The sequence below is a fragment of the Sebastes umbrosus genome, chromosome 21 (genome assembly GCF_015220745.1).
Source record: "Sebastes umbrosus isolate fSebUmb1 chromosome 21, fSebUmb1.pri, whole genome shotgun sequence".
NCBI lineage: Eukaryota > Metazoa > Chordata > Actinopteri > Perciformes > Sebastidae > Sebastes > Sebastes umbrosus.
The window spans coordinates 22,202,287-22,225,946 of record NC_051289.1 but is presented as its reverse complement, the minus strand read 5'-3'; the positions used below and the strand labels follow the sequence as shown (position 1 = coordinate 22,225,946).

Sequence of the window (23,660 nt, the reverse complement as noted above, 5' to 3'; positions counted from 1 at the left end):
TTCTTTCAGGAAAAGCCGTACTTTTATTCGACACCTAAAGGCTCTGTAGATGTTGTTTTAGACCTTTAACTGATTTTTTACACCTTGAACAAGTTGACAATAGACGGGAAAGTCACAAGCTGAAGTTAGGGACCGTCTCAAAAGTGCATGTACAATGGCCAAATTAACTCTTCAGATTTTTGTCGACAATATTATAGTTTTTCTTTTATAGACACTTCCAACCAACTTTACTCTCAAGTGAACCTCTTCCCATTGCCTGCACAATATTCTTAAAAAAAAAAACCCAACAACAACTATGCAGTATGGCCAAGTTATTGGCTATTATGAAACTATTTTTATCAATAGTTTTCTCTTTTTTCAGACACTTCAGACCAACCGTACATTCATTTGGTCACAAACAGACAATGCTTTTTAAAGTGTTAGGCTAACTTCTATATGGTCCGTATTTTGGGTTGATTTATTTTCCCCCATGCCAAAAAATAGGCTGGCTAAATAGGCAAGGCACACATACAGTCTTGCTCATGTGTTAGCACCTATGTCCAAAGTGTATTCAGAAAGGGAAAAAAATGGTGTAACTAACCAACTAAACACCAAGTACCCCGATTTTCTAATTTAGCTTTTTAATTTGTTTTATTTTCTTACTCAACTATGCTAAAAATCTGAGGCAGGATTGACTAGAAATAGAAAAGTGACTCACAGCATTTAAATCTGAATAAGACTGGATACAATCTTAAATCCTGCCTCCATAAACACAAACACAGTCAAACACCAAAGGGCCATTAGCTCGAGAAAAAAGTTAGCTACCTGTCTCAACCGCCTCCATTACTTTTACCATTCTCCGTCATGTCATTGAGGCGCCCCAAACCAACACAACATTGACATTTCCCCGTGATCCCTTGTTGACTGTTAGGAATTCAAAAAGAGCACCCAGAGCTATGAATCAAATGTCAGCCGTAGCGCTGCGGTGGAACCGTATCAATATCTGATGATGTATGGCTGGCTGTAGGGCCTTTTGGCCACAGCAGCACCCACAGACATGACACAGAGTCTGGTCCACACTTAGTCACCAGCAGAGGGAAGGCTGCTGGATAAATGACTCCGTCAGAAGCAAATGGACTCACCACATAGCTGAAAAAGTCAAATAGTCTTGTACTCAGTCATGAAAACTATTATTTTTCTTGAAAGTCATAACAATAATAAGTCAGCCAGGAGATTTAGGAGCGCTTTAAAAAGACAACATTTAGTCAGTTTTAATCAAACTCTGGTGCAGCTCGTTTGGGCGGTTGAGAACGCAGTAATCGTACTCTGATGTGGAGCAAAACCACGGTCCAAAATGGCCTTTGAGAGGTGGTCTCGGACAGTTTTGAAGCGAACCAAAATGCAGGTAAACGACAGGTGAACATGAGTGGGAGAGGACTGACCTCGACTTCTGCAATAATAAATAAAATCCACATAAATAGTGATGTTTATTAAGTCTTTAGAGATAAACTGGCACTTTGTGTGCGTGTAACGGGTAGTCTTTCTTCTGTTTACATCCTCTATACTATGTTTTGTACCGCTGATAGCTGTGGCAGCCAAAAGTCTCTGCGTTGTGTTTGATTGTAGACCAACGGCGGTTATAACGTTGCACTTCAACGAACCACAGGCGGCTCCAATGTCGATTTATTTGCCTACAAGCACTTTGGGAGATACAAGCCCGGTCTCTTAGATTATACATTATACATAGGCTATACATTAATATTTACAGATTCAAATTTACAAACACACAATCACCTGGGGGCTACAAGCCCAGTCTCTTAGATTATACATTATACATAGACTATACATTCATATTTACAGATAAAAATGTATAAACACACAATCACCTTGGAGATACAAGCCAAGTCTGACCCCCAGTGATGAGCTTTTATAGCTCCATCGTTACTTTGGATACTGTAATATTAAATATTAGATATAAAATAACCACATAAAAACATGAAAATAACACAGATATGTACACCTAACGACTATCAAGTAAAGGTAACATTTCTAGAAAGATAAATAGTTAAGTGCCGAGTCAAAGTCAAAACACTTTGAAAAAACAGCAATATATGAAAGTCCGTGATTCCATGAATAGAACTGACAGGTCTCGAGACAAAAACGATATATTCACTTCTTTGAACACGCCCCTTAGCAAACTTTTAAAAAAATTTGTTCTGCTTTAATTTGTGCACCGTGAAACCGAACCAAACTAAAAAGAAAACAAACCCAAAGTATAAATTTCACTCTGATTTGGACTAGCCAAATGGACTATGGCTAGTGAAAGCGCCCTTAAAGGTATATTACGTAGCATTCTCAGTTTCAAAGTTCAAAGTTGGCCCCTCCTCCATGGCTCAACGAGCCAGAGAGAAAGCAGCGATGGTGAATAAAGAGAGGGAGCGGCGTTAGCGAGAACAAAGCAGTGAATCAGAGGAATAAAATGTTATTTTCTAATTGTTTTACATTCTAGAGCAGAAATAAACACACCCACACCTCCGCACAGACCCAGCGGCAGACAGAAATCCGTGAGAGGATATTTGATTCCTGTGAATGGGCCCAATGCAAACATAAAAGGCGACACTGGCCCGTGTATTGATTAGGCTATACAATTATAAGCATATCCTCCCTATCTTTACGTAGAATATGCGTGTTGCGCTGAATTTTCACTGATCTAGAAACAACATAGGTGAAGTCACTGACACTTAATATATTTAACAGCCAAGATGTGGAAGCAATTTCGGACTAACAGAGTGATACAAATAAACATGACATTAACATTGGTACTTACCTGGACCTCTGTAAAGGGGTCTGGGGGGATTTTCCCCCCGTGATATTTTTTTATTTTCTTTTTATAAATAAGGTCTATTTTGTTGCTTTTTACGCACTTATTTACATTCACAGTAGGCTACACGTCTTAATAGGCCAATTAAAAAATATATATGTAGACGGTGCCTCAAAAACTGTTGTTTACTTTCCAGATTAATTATGTGATATTAAAATAACTACGCTCTGCCATTTCACCTGTAACTTGTGTCACTCAGGGCTGACCATCACGCCCCCCCCCAATCACACACAGAGTTAGTTTAGAGATCTGCATTTATTTTGACAGGCTGTTATGTTATGAATACTATCTCACGTTCGAGCTTCACATTGGCTTATATTTAAATTTACTTCTGGGTCTATATTCAAAACGTTCAGGGTTAATAAGCCCTGACAAAATGACCAGGTGACCCCGATGCCCGTAACCTTTTAGCAAGTGCTAAAAGTGTCTGAAAAGTCAGTAAATCCAGCGAGAAAGTCACCAAGTCGGCAACACTGTGCGTGTAATATCATCTACATTTAACTAGTCCGTCCTTGGGGAACTGACGGATGCTCGTCTAGGGCGGGCACAGGTGACTGTGTGTGTGTGTATGTCACTGTTATTGGCTTGAGGTTACACACTCATGTGGGGACCAAAGGCTGTTTGCCACCCAAAAATGTCCCGAACACAGCAAAATAAGAAGAAAATCCAGGCAGAGGGCTGCAGGGTCTGTAGAAACAGACACACTTCTAGTGATGATTGAGAGGGATTATTTTTGTATCAGTCTATTCATTGTTTTTCGGAAAATGCTTTACATTATACCTTTAACGTACTGATATTTTAACCATTACAAGTTCAACTTTACTCTGGTTGTTTTGATGCATTGTGTACTCATGCAGAATAGTAATGTATATTTATGTTGGCATCGTTTGGGGCTGGGCGTGATGTTGTATTTGTGTACAGTAGTGAAACTAGACATTGCTTGACAAGGAGACAGAAAAGCATCTGAAAGCACCAGTGTTTCCCCTCGTCTGCGTCTCTAATCTCGGCGCCGAGAGGAAAGCGGTGCTTGGCAACAGACGTTTCCCGGGCACCGTTCAAAGGGTGGCGGCGGGGGTTTGAAGTCTCGCTGATTGCCAGGGTCGAGCCCGCCAAAAGAGCCACGGCGGTATCTTCAAGAGCAGCAGAGATGGGAGGCGCGGCCGCCGCGTCTGGGCGGAGGCCGACACAATCGCCCACCCCTTTGGAGGGAGCCATCGCAAGCGCTTCAGAGGAGCCGTTTGAATGGCTCCGCTCTTTCAAGACATGAAAGGCGATGGTAGATCCTGCCGTCCTCCCAAATGTTTTAAAGCCGGCGCTGCAGCCTCTCCACATGTCCAAACAGCAAACAGCGTTTTGTTGTTGTTATTTCTGTGGCTCTGTTCTGACCGGCGTCAAATGTTACAGATTCCAGACAGGAATTCTCTGCTGGTGCTAGTTTCTTGTGGGATGCTGTATGTACTGAATATAAACCCTGGAGTAAAACCTGCATCACCCCAGCCCAGCGTTCAGTGGAAAATTGAGTTTTTCACATTTGTCTAAATGCTGATTCATACAAAGAAAACTGAAGCAAACAAACTAGACCAGACCTTGGGGACTGGTTCCATCCGGCCCGCGAGATCAAAACATACCCAGATGAAAATGTTTCTTCCGGCCACCTTTTATATTAAAAGTATTTGGAAATTCTTTCTCCCTGAAATTAATTATGTGAGTTATTTTGAAGTACATCTGTGATCGCTGTCCTCGCACACAGCTGAAAGCTTTGTGTGAGTCCGCCACAGTTTCTCTGGCATTCATGTACTACATACTCTAACAAAACGGTTAGCCGGGGTGCAAGCCTTGAACACTTAAGAGATGAACATGTGTGTATCAGAAATTACACCTGACTTCAATGCACTTGTCCAGGCTTTATTCCAAATAGAGTGCTGCAGGAATGAGTCCTTAAACCCAGAAATGAGCTGGCATTTTAGCACTTCCGGTTCCATTGTCTAGAAGTCACTGGTTGTTTAGTTAGATGTCTGAAATAAGGTCTGTGGTTAACACAAGCTGAAGAGATTTTGACGTTTTGTTCTACTACATTAAATACGTCAGTAAATATCCCACTCGTGAATTTTTAAATCCTTGTGTGTCTTAAAAAAAGGCGGTTGCTAACAAGTGGCTAAATGAGACTACTAAACTAGACTCGTCCTCCTCTACAGCCTCGTTGTGTCTACTCACGCTACCGTGGTGTAGTTCGTCTATAGCCTAACGTTAGCGCTGTACAGTACTTCTGGCGATTGTATTCACACTTCAAAAATCATACAAGTGGTGTCCAACTTTTGTTCATCACAGAGCTTATCTTTTGCAATAATCTGCATAAAGCATGAAACAGGTAACCTGAAAAACAAATCATGTTCCTCTGTGTCCTCCGGTGTCCTCCGGTGTCCTCAGGTGCTCCTAACGGCATCTGCAAGATTTCACAGACTGGAGGAAAACAAGCAGTCAGAGCTGATCTGAGGTCTGCTGTCCATCTGCTGTCTGTATGAGAGCCAGCTGTCAATCACTCACAAACTCCGATCAAACGGTCAAACTAGGCAGCGCTGATCAAATATGTATCAACATTATGTTACGTTAATGCCTATTTCTCTCCTCAAATGTCTTCAGAATCATCTTGTAGTGCACAGTTTAGCTGTAAATTAGAAAGTTTGTGACCCGGCAGCCATGTTGAGATCGCTTGAAGGAACGCCAAGCACCGGTCACATGACCGGAGCACAGCCAATAGGAACACTCTCTCTCTGAAATGACCTGCAATTGGTCAAAGTCTCACGTCACGGGCTAGATTTTCTACAGCCTGAAAACAGAGCCATGAGGAGGTGCAGAAGTCTAGTTATCACTCAGAACACTTGAATTACAATATTCTGAAAGGTTATTATGGCATTTTTGCCCAATGATGCCAAAAATATACTGCCTACTGCCCCTTTAAGTAGACTACTATAAGATTATACTATACAATTTCTGAATTTGAACATGCAAATCCCCAAATATCCACTTCTGACAGCTGCAATCCAAAAATATGAGTATCTTTAAAAGGTTAAAAGATTATTCAAGTGCTAATTGATGAGTATAGTTGCTATATAGTAGCTTGGTTTCAGCAGTAAACCATGGAAAATAATCAACCCAGAAGTCAGAACCCAGAACATTCATAACTGTTGACTTTTTAGCGACAATTAGTTGCAGTTGATAAGCACTTATTGGGGAGCTTGTCCCTTCAAAGTGGCTAATAAATCTCTTAGGCGGCTGATCGATATCACGACAAAGTCTTGAATTATTACTGATGTGCAGGATATGTGTAAGATTTCTCCCCTGAATGATACAGCAGACCACACAGGTTGGTCTTCTCTCTCTCTCTCTCTCTCTCTCTGCTGAATCATGTGCAGATTAATGGCAGTTATGTGAACAGCCCTCAGGGGCCTTTCTAGTGGCCTCCTCGTCCTCCTCCTCCTCCATCCTCCCTTAGTCAACTACGTACTGTAGATGATAGACTTGTTAAATCCTCATCGCTGACCCTCTCATTTCCTCCTCTGTCTCCATCCAGCCTCTTTTCCTCTCTTCCTCTCTAAGTGGCTGCCTGTTCGGCTCCTCTCTGTGTCTCTCTCTCCTCCCTCCTCTCCATCTCTCTCTCGGGGGTAGGTCATGTTATCTTTTCGCAGGAGTCCCTCTGCTGGCCTTTGGTGCATAATGTATAAAGCCGCTGGTGTGTGTTTTACACTGTGCCTGACATTATTAAGTCGTTTCAGGCATATCGCTGCTTTTATCTCCACCACGGAGGTTAATCAGAGGGGATTTATACCGAAACGACTTAGACGCGCTCCAACCGTTGTCACCCGAACCTTTTTCTTTCTCTTCTCGGTCTCTGTCGTTTCCTCTGTCCTGTGCATATTTTGAAGACAGATTCAGGAATAGGATGTTTGTTTATCAGTCACTTTAAACTTGTAAAGCAGAAATAACATAATGTGGCGATTCGTCTGTATGCTTGGTAGGTCTCTAGGAGCAGGATGCAGCCTTGCATCATACAGATTTACTTAAAAGAGGGAGACAAAAAACAAACAATTGATACTGTGTGTAGTGGCTTTTATGTCAGTAAAACATAATGCAACATAATTTCATTTCTAATTTCTTAGTGATTAATTACAGTAGATATTGCTTTATATAATCCAATCTAAAAATGACAGGATTGAATGGGATGTGAAACTTAGCAAAATATCTAGGGGTGCAACTAACGATTATTTTCATCAATTAATATGTGGATTATTTTCTTGATTAATCAATTAGTTGTTTAATCTATAAAGTGTCCGAAAATGTTCCCAAAGCCCAACATAACGTCCTCAGATGTCTTGTTTTGTCCACAACTCAAAGTTAACTGTCATAGAGGAGTAAAGAAACCAGAATATATTCACATGTAAGAAGCTGGAATCAGAGAATTTGACTTTGACTTTTCCTTAAATTACTCAAATCAATTAACCAAATAGTTGATGGATAGTTTAATAGTTGACGGCTAATCGATTAATCGTTGCAGCTCTAGGCATATCAGACATTTTTGTATCATAAAACACACTCGTATCATCTTCATGCATATACAGTAAGTTTCTCTTAACAAAGAAATAATACTTTTGTTATTAGAAATGTTGAAACTTTAAGTACATTTTGATGATCATACTTATGTACTTTTACCTAAGTAGGATTATAAATGCAAGACTTATACTTGTTTGGGAGTATTTTTATATTGCTGGTACTTTTACTTAAACCTGTAGTAGGCAGAATAATTTTTTGCATCACTGGGCAAAAGTTCCATAATAACCTTTCAGCATATTGTAATTCAAATGTTCTGAGAGAAAACTGGACTTCTGCTCCTCATCATGGCTCTGTTTTCAGACTTTAAAAAATCTAACCCGTGACGGGAGACTTTGACCAATCACAGGTCATTTCAGAGACAGAGCGTTCCTATTGGCTGTTCATTCAACGGAGGCAGCTGTTCCAGCTACAAGACGTTTCTGAAAAATGTTATGTGAGAAATAGGCATTACAGTAACAGAATATTGATTCATATTTGATCAGCGCTGCCTAGTTTGACCGTTTGATCGGAGTTCGTGAGTGATTGACAGCTGCTCAGAGACGGCTCTGATTGGTTGTTTTCCTCCGGTCCGTGAAATCTTGCAGATTTTTCAGATTACCGATCTCATGCACTACTATCAGGATATAGTGAACGATTTATAAAAATAACCTTTTTTAATCATATTTGCTCCATTTCTACCCACTACAGCTTTAAGTATAGGATCTGTCTTCCACCACTGTGAATACTATGTGTAATGTCTGACACTCCAAATGATCATTAACCACCTCAGGCTAATGTGTGTGTGTGTTTAAAAGTTGCTGCAGAATCAGTGATGGCTCAGAGGAATAAACACTGTAAAGATGCTGTTGTCTTTTTGAGGCGAGAACTCGGGTGAATCACATAGATAAAAACATGCAGACTGGGGGTTGGTGAAGGTTATTTGGGGACCTGGCAAGCACAGTCTCCAGATTACAACCACACCAAACATGGCGCCACACATGGGCCAGCCTCTGATAGCGTCTATGTTGTCATAACAGGCGGCGCTTGTTTGATCAGATGAAGAGAATTTAGACCGATAATGAGTTTTAGAGTCAGTCGCGCTTAACATCTGCGGATGGTGGTTATGATTCAGTGGCTTCAGTTCGTTTTGGCTCGAATGTTGGGGTTTCATTTCCCAAATTAATGTTTGGATTTAGGCTTAAGAGCATTAGTGGCTTTCAGCAGATGTAGCCAATCAGGGGACATATGAAGTTAGTTGTGACCAAAGTTTCATTTTAGTTTTATGGTCTCTATGAATTACTGGACATTGGCAAAAACACATGTTCTCATTTTCATGTTGTTTCATTTTCATAAAATGTCTGATTGTTTTCTGAGATACTGTCCAGATGCTGAGTGACCAGCTGTTATTTCAACATGATTTGTCATCATCTGCTTTATCTAATAAGATACTATTTTTATTCACATATCAGAGGTCAACGGACCCCTTTGAAAATGGCCTTGACAGTTTTTTCTCTCCAACATTTAGCGTACGTTTGGAGCGTTATGTAGAGTTCTTCCCAACAACCTAACATGACATGATAGCAATTAATTCCTGAGGTTTTCTAGTTTTATGTGACAATAATATCTTCACTCTAGCTTTAAGACTGATCCCCCTACAACCTCTGAAAGACAGAATAGCTGCTGGATTGTTAAGAGGTTAATAGTTTATATAATAACAGATTGATACTTGACGCAAAATATCGCGATACTATGCTGTATCAATTTTTTTCCCCCACCCCTATTTTACATGCTCACAATGACAATGCTAACATGCTGATGTGTAGCTGATTTGACCATGTTCGCCATCTTAGAATAGTGCGGCGTGTTATTAGTTTTGTAGGTATTTGGTCAAAAAAAAAATTTAGACCTGATGGAGGCGCTATATGAAAGGTCGGGGATCACCAAAATTCTTACAATTCATCCTCAGGGGAACATGAAGGTCTGTACCAAAATTCTTACAATTCATCCTCAGGGGAACATGAAGGTCTGTACCAAATATTGTTCCAATCCATCAAGTAGATGTTGAAATACTTAGAATAATTTGACCTGCAGGTGGTGTTAGAGGAAAAGTCGGAGTATCACCCAAGTCAGGAAGATTCATCCTCTGGGGACCATCAATGGCTGCACAAATTTTAATGGCAACCCATCCAATATTTGCTGAGCTCTTTCAGTCTGGACCAAAGTGGTGGACCAACTGATATTGAAGAAGATTAATTATAAGCACATCACGTAGGTGAACAGCGTCAGTAAAGAAAAAGCTAACGTCTGCACACTACTCCATGCCACAATATATTTATCGACTACGTTTCGACCCTGCTCGGAACTTCGTCAGGTCAAAGTGTTTGAAAAAGCGGAAACCACACCCTTATGTATACATAAAGCACACCAATAGGCAAACAAGCTCCATGATGGCAGGTGTAGTTCATCCAAAACTCCAGCGTGATAAAAACATCCACAAACAAATCACAATTTGATAAAGTACATAAAAACAGTAACACAAAAGCCAAACTTCGGACCAACTGATATTGCCACTCCTAGAGCCACGCTGCTGGTATGGCTGAAAATGTGGTTGTATATAAAAAGCTGTCTGTGTACTTTGTCAGTATTTAGTTTTACAGTTCTGGTGGTTCCTTCCAGAAGAACTGGGTCATAGGAATTGATTATGGCCCCGAGTGGAGAATAGGAGAGAAATAGTGATCTGCTTCTATGTTTAGCATCATCACTAGGAAGCAGTGTCCTTGGTTTTTGGATGAGGCTATCACTTTTGTGGTAGCTCATCCTCGACTATGATCCTTACCACATGCGCCAGGCTTGTCGTCTTGGTTTCCACTTTTTCAAGTCTAACGAGGAATCCCCGCTTGAGCTCTGCTTTGCTGTTGGAAACCTGCGGTGCGGCATCCCATCTCCCCTTCCTCGCCCGGAGCCAGGGCGAGCTGTGGCAAAGACAGATCAATTGCACAATTCTCATGTCACTTGCTCTCTGTCTCTCTTGTGCTGCTTCATCTGCCTTTTGTTTCCTCGCTCGCTAACATCAAGCGTGCGGTTTGAAAGGGAAAGACCTTTTCTCATGATGACTAAGGCCGCGTGGTGCAGCCCGGCTGCCCGATCTGACTGACAAGGCCCCGCATGTTCGAGCAACATTTTTGACACAAACACTCACGCTGAGAGAAATCTGTTCGACGGGCTGCAGGGCCATCTGGCCATCACGCGAGGAAAAGGTTGGATATAGTTAGAGGCGAGGTGCTGGAGTGTTTTCACAGTTTGTACACAGTTCAACTTCACCGGGTTGTTGTCGTCACACGACACAACGGCATCTTTTACTGTCAATAAAGAAGCGAAACAACAGAGTACAAGCACTGACATATCTAGAGGTTTCTTTTCCTCTTGTGATACAGATCTGGAGGACAGCGAGAAGGAGCAAAAGATTTAGGAGTGAGAGCGATGCTATGTGTCATATGGAGAACAAACAAGAGGAATCTGTCTCGCCGCGAGGAGTCTGGCTTTTTGAGAATCTAAAAAGCCCCCCAGAGGCAACGCTTCCACCAAATGAATAGATATCCATTTTCAAAAGCTTGGCGGCAGGCGAGGGAAGGGTGGGCTGATGGTGGTGGTGGTGGTGGTGGTGGTGTAGGGGGGGTGGAGATATCTAGGCAGAGGGCAGACACTATTAAAACTCGGGAGAATGAATTGTTAAATACCTCTATAAAGAAATATAAGACATGGCCCCGTTTTTATGCAGCCTGGGCCGCTCTGCAGGCCGGTGATAAGGTGGCGAGGGTGGTAGGTTGAAGCGCGTGCGTGTGTGTGTGTATGTGTGTCTTCCTGAGGGTGGGGTTAAAACCAAAGCCCACATCCGCCCCCTGCCACTCTGAACATGAGCAGCGATGTTCATGAAGGAGTGGCACACGTGAACACACACAATCATCATGGCTGCCTTCGTTTCACTCCACATTTCACCAAATTAACACAACGTGTGGAAGCAGAATATTACGGAAGGCCTTAAAATGGAACCACTAATGAATCATCATTTTCCCTTTTGGGGCCTTGGTGCTAAACAATAAATTATACAATTGAGCATTTCCTCCCAACACGCACACACACACACCATCACCCCATCACACCAGCATGCGCAGGCTTCTAGGTCAGGCCGCAGCAGAGAGAATTTCCCCCGTTGACATTTTGTGTTTCTGGCACAATATTGACTTCAGAGGGAAGGCAGCAGGAGGATTGTTGGTGACATTCCACATTACCTTGGAGATAGATGCTGAACTGTTTATGTGCACAAAACAGTTTGGGAGAGGGAGGGGGGGAGGAAGAGGCAGGGCGGGGGGGGAGGGGTGGATGGATGAAGGACAGATCAGAAAAAAAGGCCAGCAATGTATTCACTTCGATCTTTATCATTTTTTAGAAACTTTGCTCAAAATATTTACTGCTAGAACCTTACAGCATGCCCTAAGCGCTTTACTCTAGCCGTGTGTTTTCTTAGGGCTGTCAATAGATTCAAATATTTAATCGTGATTAATCGCAAATTAATCGCACATTCTTTATCGTTTCAAAAGCTACCTTAAATGGAGATGGAGTATTCAATACTCAAATATGCTTGCTTTATGTAAATGTATATATATATTTATTATTGGAAATAAATTAACAACACAAAACAATGACAAATATTGTCCAGAAACCCTCACAGGTACTGCATTTAGCATAAAAAATATGCTCAAATCATAACATGGCAAACTGCAGCCCAACAGACAGCAACAGCTGTCAGTGTGTCAGTGTGCTGACTTGACTATGACTTGTTCCAAACTGCATGTGATTATCATAAAGTGGGCATGTCTGTAAAGGGGAGATTCGTGGGTACCCATAGAACCCATTTTCATTCACATATCTTGAGGTCTGAGGTCAAGGGACCCCTTTGAAAATGGCCAGGCTAGTTTTTCCTCGCCAAAAGTTTGGAGCGTTATTGGAGCGACGAGCTAGTATGAAATGACCTGTGATTGGTCAAAGTCTCACGTAACGGGCTAGATTTATAGATAGAGATAAAGCCTGAAAACAGAGCCATGAGGAGGTGCAGAAGTCTAGTTATCTCTCAGAACACTTGGATTACAATATACTGAAAGGTTATTATGGAATTGTTGCCCAATGATGCCAAAAATATTCTGCCTACTGCCAATTTAATGAGAAGAAGGATGACAGCTGATTTCAATCCGCTTTGAATGCTTCTTGGTTGCATTCACACCTACATCAAATAGCTATCAGATCTGTGTAAGATGCATGAAATGACATGACATGAAATGTAAATGGGGTCAAAGGTCAGTGGATCAGTTGCTCTGTACTTCAACACCCCTTCTTCATTCAGACTGATTGAGGTATTGCTGCAGTAAATTTCATCCATTGCAGCCATAGCAGTTACTAAAAAAAACTCCTGCCGCCTGTTTCCTCCACTCTGAGGAGGCCCAGAGGAACTGCTAAGTAAATTGGTCAGAACTAATGCAGGAAAGACACCAGGTGGGGAGAGTAACACAACAGCCACTACAGCAGTTTCTGCTGAGCGGTTTCTACCTGCGATGTATTCCGAGTGGAGCTCACATCAGTTACCTGAGACAGATTTTGAATTCCCAAATGTAGCTATATGGAATGGGGGTTAACCTTGATGCTCATCCAAGAGGAAGCCAGCCAGCCGCACGCGCGCCGGCCCTCCTCTCGCTGTGTGGCAGGTCGCACTGATGTTCTGTCTGACTGAGGAACGAGATCCTTGGCCCCGTTTTTCTGCCACATTAGGCCCTCGCTGAAGGTGGCACTCAACTCCCCCGCTGAGGAAAGAGAGAGTGTGTGTGTGTGACTGGTTGCGCGTATGTTAAGAAAAATGATAGGGGATAGCTTGTGAGGAACGCAGGGACAGGCAGGTGTATTTATTTAGATATTAGCTGATATAAAGAGAGAAAGTGGAAGGAGTTTATTTGTTACTAAGGGAACCACGCAGCTGTAAATCATAGCCTATTTTCCTTTTGTTGTCAGGCGATGTAGATTATGTTGTCTCCCCACTCCGACTCACAGGATGAGGAAATTATAGGTTCTAACTCACTGTTGGCTTCTTAGTACCTGGCACATCACTGCCCTCTATCACAAACTAGAATGAGACAGGGAGAGAAACCTGACAACGCAGGAGGAGGGTGAGGACGCAGGGTGGTTAAAGGGAGGAGAGATGGAGGAGAGGATCGAAAGGCGAGACCAGAATCTGAAGAGTCAGACGTAAAAAGATGAGGAGAGAAGAAGAGGAAATGTGAATTAACACAGAGAGGTGAATGGGGATGAGAGGAGAGAGAACAAAAGGAGAGGTGATGGAGGAGGGAGCAGGAGGAGGAGGAGAAGGCTGGGCCGTGTGCCAGGGTCTATTCCACCTTTGGTCTCCAGGCCTTTCTGAGCTGCCACCTTCTCTCACCTCAGTAATGTCATCAATGAAAAGGCCTTTAGGAGGGATGGAGGACTTGACTCAGGGTTCAGACTGTGACCGACACCAGCTGACGCTGCCAAGCCAAGCAGGATTCTGTTAGAATTAATTGGATGTCACTTTCAGGTACAGGGAACAAGGCAGGTTTTTTTTCACATTTGTGTAACTCGTGCTCCTACAGAATCAGGAAATTCAACATTTGGGCTGATGAATAATCTCAAAACAAGACTGTTTTTATTACTATTATAGTTGCCTGTTTATTTATCTAACGTTTTCTGTATGGCACATGACGAATTTCCGATAGGACTAATACATATCTATCTATTAACACTCTGCAAATGTTGCTTCAGTGAACACTGTGGCCGCAACTAACAATTATTTTTGTTATTGATCAATCTGTTGATTATTTTTTGGAATAATCAATTAATAGTTTAGTCTATGAAAAGTAAAACAAAATAAATAAATAAAAAATGCCTGTCACAATGTATGAGGTGACGTCTTAAGACATCTTGTTTTGTCCCATCAACAGTCCACAACCCAAAGAAATACCATTTAAAATTATATAAAACAGAGTAAATGCAAAAAGCCTTGCAAAGAAACTAGCAAATGTTCGTCATTTTTACTTGATAAACAACCAACATAATTGACGATGATCAAAATTGTTGCCTATTATGGCAGTATTGTAATAAGTAGCAAGAAAGTATGATGGCGTATTAAGGGGTAATATTCCGAGAAAAAAACTCAGAAATTCCGAGATTGAAGTCATACAATTCCGAGAAAAAATTCCCAAATTTGCGAGATTGTAAAGAAAAATTTGAAAAAAGAAAATTTGAAAAAAGAAATAAACACGGAAAAATAGTGGAATGCAAAACCTTGGTAATGAAAAATACTGTTTTTTTTTGTTAAGGAACCACATCGCTTCACTTTGCAAGGTTGGCTCAACCTCATCACACCACCGTTAAATACTGTGGTAACGTGAGCCGCCGAGTGCAAAATATATTTTATTGTAGCGGACTCTCCATCCATCCATTCTCATCTGCTTATCGGGGGCGGGGGCACAGGGGCAGCAGGGTATTCCAGATATCCCTTTCCTCAGCAAACACTAAGGTCATAATTCACCATAATCTCTGGTTCAACACAAGCAGTTGGGCACGGTTCCTTTAAAGCGCAGGTGTGTAATTATATTAACCAAGTGCGTTCGGAGTAACATCTTCTCGACGATAAGTTTTTAGTGTTAGCTGTGCTGAGACAAAAAAAGGCACACGCCTCCATGTAATATTTATATAAGAACACAGAAAGAACATGAAACAAAACGCGTATATGTATCTTTCAGGACCTTTGCCTTGCTCAGAGGTCATCATTACCATAATAACATTACTTTAGGAGCAATAAAATTGAGATGGTGGCTGGTTTTACGACTGTTCGGCATTCTACTATTTTTCTTGTAAAATTATGACTTTATGATCTCGAAAATTTGTGAGTTTTTTGCTCGTAAATTTCCGACTTTCATGTCGAAAATTCCAAGTTTTTTCTTGGAATATTATTCCCCTTTACGGCTCCGTCGTTTTTTGTTGTTTTTTTTACCCATATGGCCCTGATACGGCACAATAAAGATTATTCTTAAATGTTTGATTTCTAAAAATGCTCCCTCTGTGAAAGACAGCTCGAAAGATAGCGTTTAATATTTCATAAGATTCACTTTTACGCTAGCAGTCATTTTGTCAGTAGTCACACTCTGCAAAGGGTGAATATCTTTGTACCATGAATTGACTTCTGAGTGTCCTTGGTCACACTGAATCTACTGAAGATGTGGAGAATCTGCCCATTCTGTTCATTTTGTCCCCGTCACTGCAACATGAGCTGCACCGTGTTAGGTCTCGACAAACATGCTCCTATAGACGGGATCGATCGCCCAAGCATAAAGTAAACAACATGAGACGAAAAGTTCAGGCGACAGCTTCTCTCTTCCTTTTTGTCCGTCTTGCCGGTTGTTAAAGAGAAGTACATCCATCTCAGAAGCCACCTGTCATGTAACTGTTATAGAGCTTGATAAGGCATCATTGCAAGTCTTGAAACAAAGTGCTAAAAGTTAGTCACTGTTAACTTTTCACAACACCTCCCATTCCTTTTCTGTTCTATTCCCCAAAAAGCTTCAGGCTGACACAGTCAGAGCAACAGTATGAGCGTATACTTATGCCGACCTTTCAAGTGATTTCGCTGTCACAGACATATTTCCAATGTCGGATTAAATTACAAGAGTTTCGCTAGAGTTGTGGCACGAGCCTGTGATCTCGATTGTTTAGTCTAAGGTGGTCATAAAACTCAGTTCAAACTGTCTTAAGTCAGTCTTTTTCTCCTCTTGACTACCCAATGAGTATGCTATACGTTATATGACATGATATATGATTGAAGCTAGCAATCAAGCTCCATTCAGGACAGTGGCTAGCTAGCTAAATGGTAAATGGACTTGCATTTATAAAGCACTTTTCTAGTCTTCCGACCACTCAAAGCGCTTTACACTACATGTTAGCATTCACCCATTCACACACACATTCACACACTGATGGCAGAGGCTGCTAAGGTGCCAACTTTGCCCATCAGGATCTAATCTAAATACTCATTCACACACCGATGGCTCAGCCTTCGGGAGCAATTTAGGGTTAACGAACTGTGTATGCTAACTGAGTATGCTATAGGTAGCTTGGATTTCGAGGACTGCAGCAATTTTTGTCCACTTCTTTCTGAACAGTTTTTTTTTTTCCTGTAAACTTCCACCAGGAGCAGGATGTGACATCATCTCAAAAGGAATCTAGTTGTTGTCTTGTAAATAGTGACCCCTGCAAGATCCCTACTCTTTGCAAAATATTATAGTCTGTGACTGAAAACTCTGTGACTTAAGTCACATTGTCTTTAGATGTGAGAGGGTGTCAGATTTCAGTCTTTTCAAAGTCTTTTCAAAGCCTTCTAGTGTATGTTGGGCATTACACATGGACACACACAGCACAATCTGTGAGCACCTCAACCGCCGGTTCCAACTGTGAGAGTATTTCACAGCCCCGACGAGAGCTTTAATGTGCAATATGCTCACTAATTCAGTCACCCCCTCTCTGTCTCTTTTCACCCTTAATCTCTCTCCTTCTCTCTCACTCTGTGCGTCCGTCGCAGCGGCATCTGTTGATGTCCTTTTAGCTACCGGGGGCTCAATCTGTCCAAAAGGCCCCACTCTGCTGCCACGCTGCTGCCACTCTGTTGCCATCTCCCGCCGATCCATTTATGCTCTACAGTTGGCGTGAAGGCCGCTCGGAGACTGAGCCCTTAATTACCACTAGAGTAAAGAGCATTAAAGGTTGGCAGAGTGGTGGATGTGATCCACATGTCTCTGCAACATCTGTTGTAGATTTAGTGGATATGTAGTGAGAAGCGTCGGTTGCTTCGTGGCACAAATAGAGGTTGTTTACAGCACAAAAACTGCAACACTGTACTGTTCTTTCAGTACAAAGGGAGCTGCAGGCGGCAGATAGTGGTGGAAATCAAAGACTGATGTAAAAATAATGTCCCAACATGTTCATCCACTTCAGTGAAGCCAGAGAGAGAACAATCAAGAGATATTGAGTTGGGACAAGATTCAACATCCTCTTTGATTATGTAGATATGTATAAAGAATATGAGGCGATCTATTACACCAATGAGGAACCATAAATGCTCCAATGAACAATATATTACATTTGCATGGGTTTGGTAATTTTCTAAAGTGGCAGTTACACTACACGGTCAGTGAATGTCAGTGGCAGCAATAGGCAATCTGTAAGTGCAATATAGGAAACAGTTTCTCCGTAGGGGTTCTTCTTCCTTTTACCTTTCTGTTTTTTCTTGGCAGAGAGTAACTTAACACCGGGCTGAAGAGCAGCGTCTCACTGCCCTGTCAGTTTGAAAGTTTCACGGCTGTTTAACCTCTGACCACAGCTAACATCACTGATGGGTCAAGGGTCTAAGGATAGATAGTGTCATATATTATCAGGCCCTCTTAGGTAAATCTGTGATTTCGGGGCTATACAAGTATTACTGACTTGACTTGAACAGGTGAAGGGAAGAACTAAGTTACCGCCTCACGGTTGTATGACTCCACCAACCGGTCAAGTTGCCGTTTTCATCCTTGTCTGTCCAAAATGTCATCACTTTGTCATTTTATTCTATTAGACGTTTGAGTGAAATTGTCATAATTAGCATATCAATTTAAGTTATTGCCAAAAAGGTCATAGTGACCTTGACCTTTGACCAACAAAATCTAATCAGTTCATCATTGAGTCCAAGTGGACATTTGTGGCAAATTTGAGGAAATTCACTCTTTGCGTTCCTGAGATATCAAGAGAATGGGACGGATGTGAGGTCAGAGTGACCTTGACCTTTGACCTCCAGGCGTTCCTGAGATATCGCGTTCACAAGAATGGACCGGATGTACGCACAGACAGACAGACGGACAACCCGAAAACATAATGCCTCCGACCACGGCTGTCGCCGGTGCCCAGGCATCAGAAGGATGAGACCAGGAAAGAGGCGATGATACTAGGGCAGATTAAAGGGGTACTTGAGCAATTTATTATTGCGCTTTAACAAAGTTGAGGGACTCACAACAGACAGAATAATGTGTGAAATGGAGTGCCCCTTTAATGCCAAGTCTGTTCTAATCTCAAGATAACCTTTGACGTCAAGTGACTGACGTAAATAATTAACATCATAGCATTGTTTCTTTATAAAGACATACATAATAACAGTATATGGATACATAAAATAGACAGATAATACCCCTTTTGTCAACTTAACCTTTAAGTGACGATAATTTGAACACTAAATCCACTGTAAGTGCCCCCTACTGATACACTATGGTGAGTGATAGCAGGATACTGGCAGTTTTGTGCTGCTGGGTGAATACCAGGGGTGTACTTTCCCTGTACGTAAGTAAAAAGTGTTTCCCAAAGGCAGACTGTGTGCAGACTGAAATCACTCCACAATAGAGGAATACATGAATTTCTCTCTTCAAATAGCTCCTACAGTGACCTTGGCTTTATAATGTTATTATGTGTAGTTCCTCTTTGTTACTACATGGCATGTGGCAAACTGTCATGACTATAACATGAGTCTTTTTTTATGTTGATCATGCTACTATCACTCAACGTGTTGTATGGTAGTGTTGGAAACATCACTGTAATGATGTACAGAGAATGTCTGAATGATTTCTATGTACTCGTAGCTAATCAGGTAAGTTGACTTTTGGAGCAATCCAGTAAAAACTCCCTGCCTCACCTGAACGGATTAGGGGAGTGGAATATTATACAGCAAAATGAAACCTGTGAAGTCAGTCTCCATAGATTGTTTCCAGTAGAAATTAAGGGAGCGATTGTGTTTTTCAGGACTTTGCCGATTCAATATTCCACTTGGTGAGGGAGAAGTACCGGTCGCTGGTGGGCGGCTGCAGTCCTGCGCACGCTCGACACAAATCCCTGGCAGGCATCGTAATGACCCGAGGTATGGCAAATTTCATTGACTTTTATATATCACTTTGAATTATTGAAGTGGTGCAATATAGAGAGAGCGAGTGAGGGAGGTAAAAAAGTGAGGGAGAGGACGAGAAAATGGGAAGGGGAAGGAATTCTAGATTGAGAGAGAAATGATAAACTGAGGGTGGGAAGAGCGAGAGAGAGTCTCCACTCCATGCTGTACCTTGCACTCGTGCAGGAGAATATACCTTCCTGATGAATTATTGACTATTCATAGTCTCTGAGGAGAATGCGACATGGTAGTGAGTGTCAGTCATCCCCACTGCATGCTGGACTCGCTGTGCTCAGGCAGCTCTGACAGGAGTTCCAGATGCCACGGTGGAAATCTTAACTAGATCAGCTTAAATCTGAAACTCGACTTGAGTGACACACTGAAGGAACAGTGAGGAGGAGGAAGCTTCGCACTGCTGTTCTCCTGAAACAATGAGTTACTACACATTTGTTTTTTCATGTGTGGTGTTTGTTGCATGTTACATCAGGGCCTCCCACACATACACACAACAACACACACACAGACCCGTAAAGTATGTACAAACCTTGACTCACTCAACATCTCTCATAACACTATATGTGCACTGAGGCACACATACAGTACAGTGAAGCCCAGGATCATCTGACAGGGAATTTGTACAAAACAAGCTGTCATGTTTTTTTAATCTGCTGTTTATGAAACACTGTCAAACATTTCAAGTTTAGCCCGTGTAGACTGCCGCACAGTCTACTATGCCTGGAAAAAAAAATATCCTTCTGGCGTTTATTCAAAACGGGACACAGGTCAACACAGATTGTTAGCTGTTAATGTTAATCGTTGTTGTTGACTTCCCAGTACGAACACTTAAATAACCCTCATTTAAATCGTTATGTCCCAGAAGTTGTAAAACTCACTAATAGCCGATTCCAGAGTTATTTTCTTCGCTATAATGAACGTGTACGGGACTGCACCGCCCTGCACGTTCAAATGACATATCCGGTTCTGCCAGCTTCCTGCTAGCTGTATGCAGCTGTAATAATGGATATATTGGCTGTAATTCATCACTTTTATTATTTCATAATACACCCATGGGCTGTATGCTGTCAGCCTGTACCGTGGTGGATGTATTAACGTCTCTGTTCCTAAACAACCGGCTATCGGCCAGTAGCTAGTAGTGCTAGTAGCATGACACAAACAGAATTTGATGTGGTTGTAGGCTATTTATTAACATGCAGGGCAAACACACAGGGCACAGCCTCTTCTACATCTATGGTCTGTGTCTATTGGACAGAGATTTAAGTCGTCCCTGACATGAAAAAGTTTGAGATTGCGCTCAAAATCGGTGTGCTGGATTTTGTATGTCCATCGCTCTTTATGCTCCTCTGGGAAGCAGCCAAGCAAAACGTTAAAAATTAAGTAAGTAAATAGTTATAATAGTGTGCATATTCATAATATTTATATTCTTCAACACAGGAAATTTCAGTAGAGACATTATATATGACAATAGAATAGAAATAATTCAGTTTTACCTTTGTACGGCACTTTATAGGTGGACGTTTTACTGGCGTCCGGTAGTCGCTTTCAGTCCAAAATGGCGAACGCGTAGCTTTGCTGCTGGGGGCTAACGTTGCAATGGAACGATCAATTGACTTTCACTTCTTAGCAATATACGTTCTTTGTTAACATGTTATTAGCTGTTGTTATTAGCTGTTATTAGTCGTTGGTGTTAGCTATCTTAACATGTTATTAGCTGTTCTCGATAGCTGTTGCTATTAAAGGGGACATATCATGAAAAACTCACTTTTTCAGTACTTGTGCACATACATTTGGGTATCTGGAGTTCCTTCCAACCCACAAACTGTAAAATTTGTGGGCTGCCTGGATCAGAAAACATGTGATTCAACAAGCCATTCAGATTTGGCTCCCCTTCCTATGTCACATGCAGGCTGATTAGAATATATCGGCCACAGCTTGAGAACTACCTTTACAAAGGTGCACCATATATTTCTTGCAAGCCAATCAGAGCAGACTGGGCTTTTTTCGGGAGGGGGTCTTAAAGAGACAGGCGCTAAAACAGATTGTTTCAGACAGAGGGTGAATACAGGTATATTCAGACACAGTATGAGAAGAATATTTTTTTTTTAACATTAAATCATGTAAACATGTTCTAGGAGAAAACCCTCCCCCCCCCCAAAAAAGTATGAACCTGAAAATGAGCATTATATTAGCTGTCTTTGCTAGTCGTTGCTGTTAGCTGGTGATATTATTGTCAGAATGTAGTGAATGTAGCTTGCTTCAGAGCTTGCTGTGTTGAGTGTGTGGGTGCAGGTAATGAAGGGGTGGTTCTGGGATGCTGGAACACACTGTTGAGTCAGTGCGGTGGGCCCAACTCAACAAAACATTGAGAGGGTGTGCACCTGATGACCCTGTAAACTCGCCTGCACACTTAACATTCACACACAAATTCATATTGAAACAAATTTGATGTCTTCAGGGGTAAGGTGAATCATGCATGGACTGGTTTCTCATAACGGAGGGTTGCTAACTACTGGCTATTTGTAAGACTGGTGGAACTAGATATGCAATTATAGTGAATGGACAACTGAGCAGGTATATGGTCTGGTCGAGTAGCTGAGTACCTGCTCTTTGCTTGGGTGAGAGTAGGATTCAAAGGCAGTTTAAATGTATGTTTGGTCAGGGCCAGAGAGTGGTGTCACCTGTCAGAGGGATCAGTAGATTTATGATGGCACAGCCTGAGAGCCTAATGATAGGTCAAACATCATTTAACATTAACACTGGGCTTCCTATTATTATAATTCTATGAGAATTACTGTTTTTTTTGCAAACTTGTGGGCCTGTAAAGCCTTTTGAGATGACATACTTTGATTCAAGGCTCTAATGAGCCACAATATTGGCGAAGCATTTCAGAGATGGAGAGAAAATGTTGCTATTAGTTTAGCCTTCTGCTAACCATAGCTGTTGCAGTGAGCTCAGACAGAAGTATAAACTATTAGAGGGAGGAAAAAGGTTGTTTATTTCCCGAGCTACTTCTGCCATAGCTATCGTAGCCGTGAGGCTAGCTCACAGCGCTAGCCACAGCCGTGAGCAGAAGGCAAAACTATCAGCAACATTTTCTCTCCATCTCTGAAACGCTTCGCCGATATTGTCAGACTCATTTTGATAAGTCTCTCTTCCTTGTTGTGGGTTGCTTTGCAGTGTAGGAGTTGTTGCCAGTGCTAGAATAGCAACTTTTCCTGCAGGATGTTCCGCCGTTGAATCAGGCTTTCACCGAAGGGACATGCACGAGCATCTGTATTTCTAGAACAGCCAATAGGAACGCTCTTTCCCTGAAATGACCTGTGATTGGCCTCCCGTCACGGGCTACATTTCCTAAAGCCTGAAAAGAGAGCCAAGAGGAGGTGCAGAAGTCTAGTTTCCTCTCAGAACACTTGAATTACATTATGCTGAAAGGTTATTATGAAGTTTTTGCCCAATGATGCCAAAAGTATATACTGCCTACTGCAGCTTTAACCCTGAAAAAATGGAACCAAAATAAACAGGTGAAGCCTGATAAAAATGACATACACACAAATGCACGCAGGTCTGCGTATGACACACACACATAAATCCATGCGCACACACACACACACTCACAGAGGAGTGTTATCTCCCTGTGTGGCTGCAGGCTGTGGGGGTGCCGGGGTCAGTGAGGAGGGATTGGTATCTCCGCTGTCTTTGGAGTGCTGCAGCTCATCAGTTTAGACTTCAGTGAGACCAGCGCTCATCCTGACCTAATCCAATCCCTCTCCTCTCCTCTGCCTCCCAGTAATTGCTTCTGTTTGTTTATTAATAGCACATGTTATCTTCAGAGATCCAGACGTAGGGCTGCCAAGTATTCGCAGTGAGGCGGCGGCGGCAGCGGTGTGGTGGCCAGCGTCCGTGCAGTCAGACACCAAACTTGACAGGAACACTGGGGAGTCCTGTTCTGTTTCTCCCCCCACCTCTCTCTTTCTCCCTCTCTCTCTCTCTCTCTCTCTCTCTGTGTCTCATGCCTCTGCCTCAAGAATATTAATCAGAGTTCGTCTTTGAACCATAGACAGACAGCAAACCCCCCCACCCACCACTCTCGCTGGAGTCCCGCCGAGACAGTTGAGCCTCAACCTGAGTGAGATTAGCCTCGCCACCGGGCTGAGAGTT

General features: G+C 42.1%; 1 protein-coding gene across 1 annotated transcript in view; it reads left to right on the top strand.

Annotated features, from left to right (window-relative positions):
- adarb2 (adenosine deaminase RNA specific B2 (inactive)) overlaps nt 1-23,660 on the top strand; it is a 218,132-nt gene that overhangs the window by 158,575 nt on the left and 35,897 nt on the right. Inside the window, exon 4 of the mRNA XM_037757007.1 lies at nt 19,346-19,460. Within this exon, the coding sequence (XP_037612935.1) occupies nt 19,346-19,460 (115 nt within the window). The remainder of the gene's footprint in view (nt 1-19,345; nt 19,461-23,660) is intronic.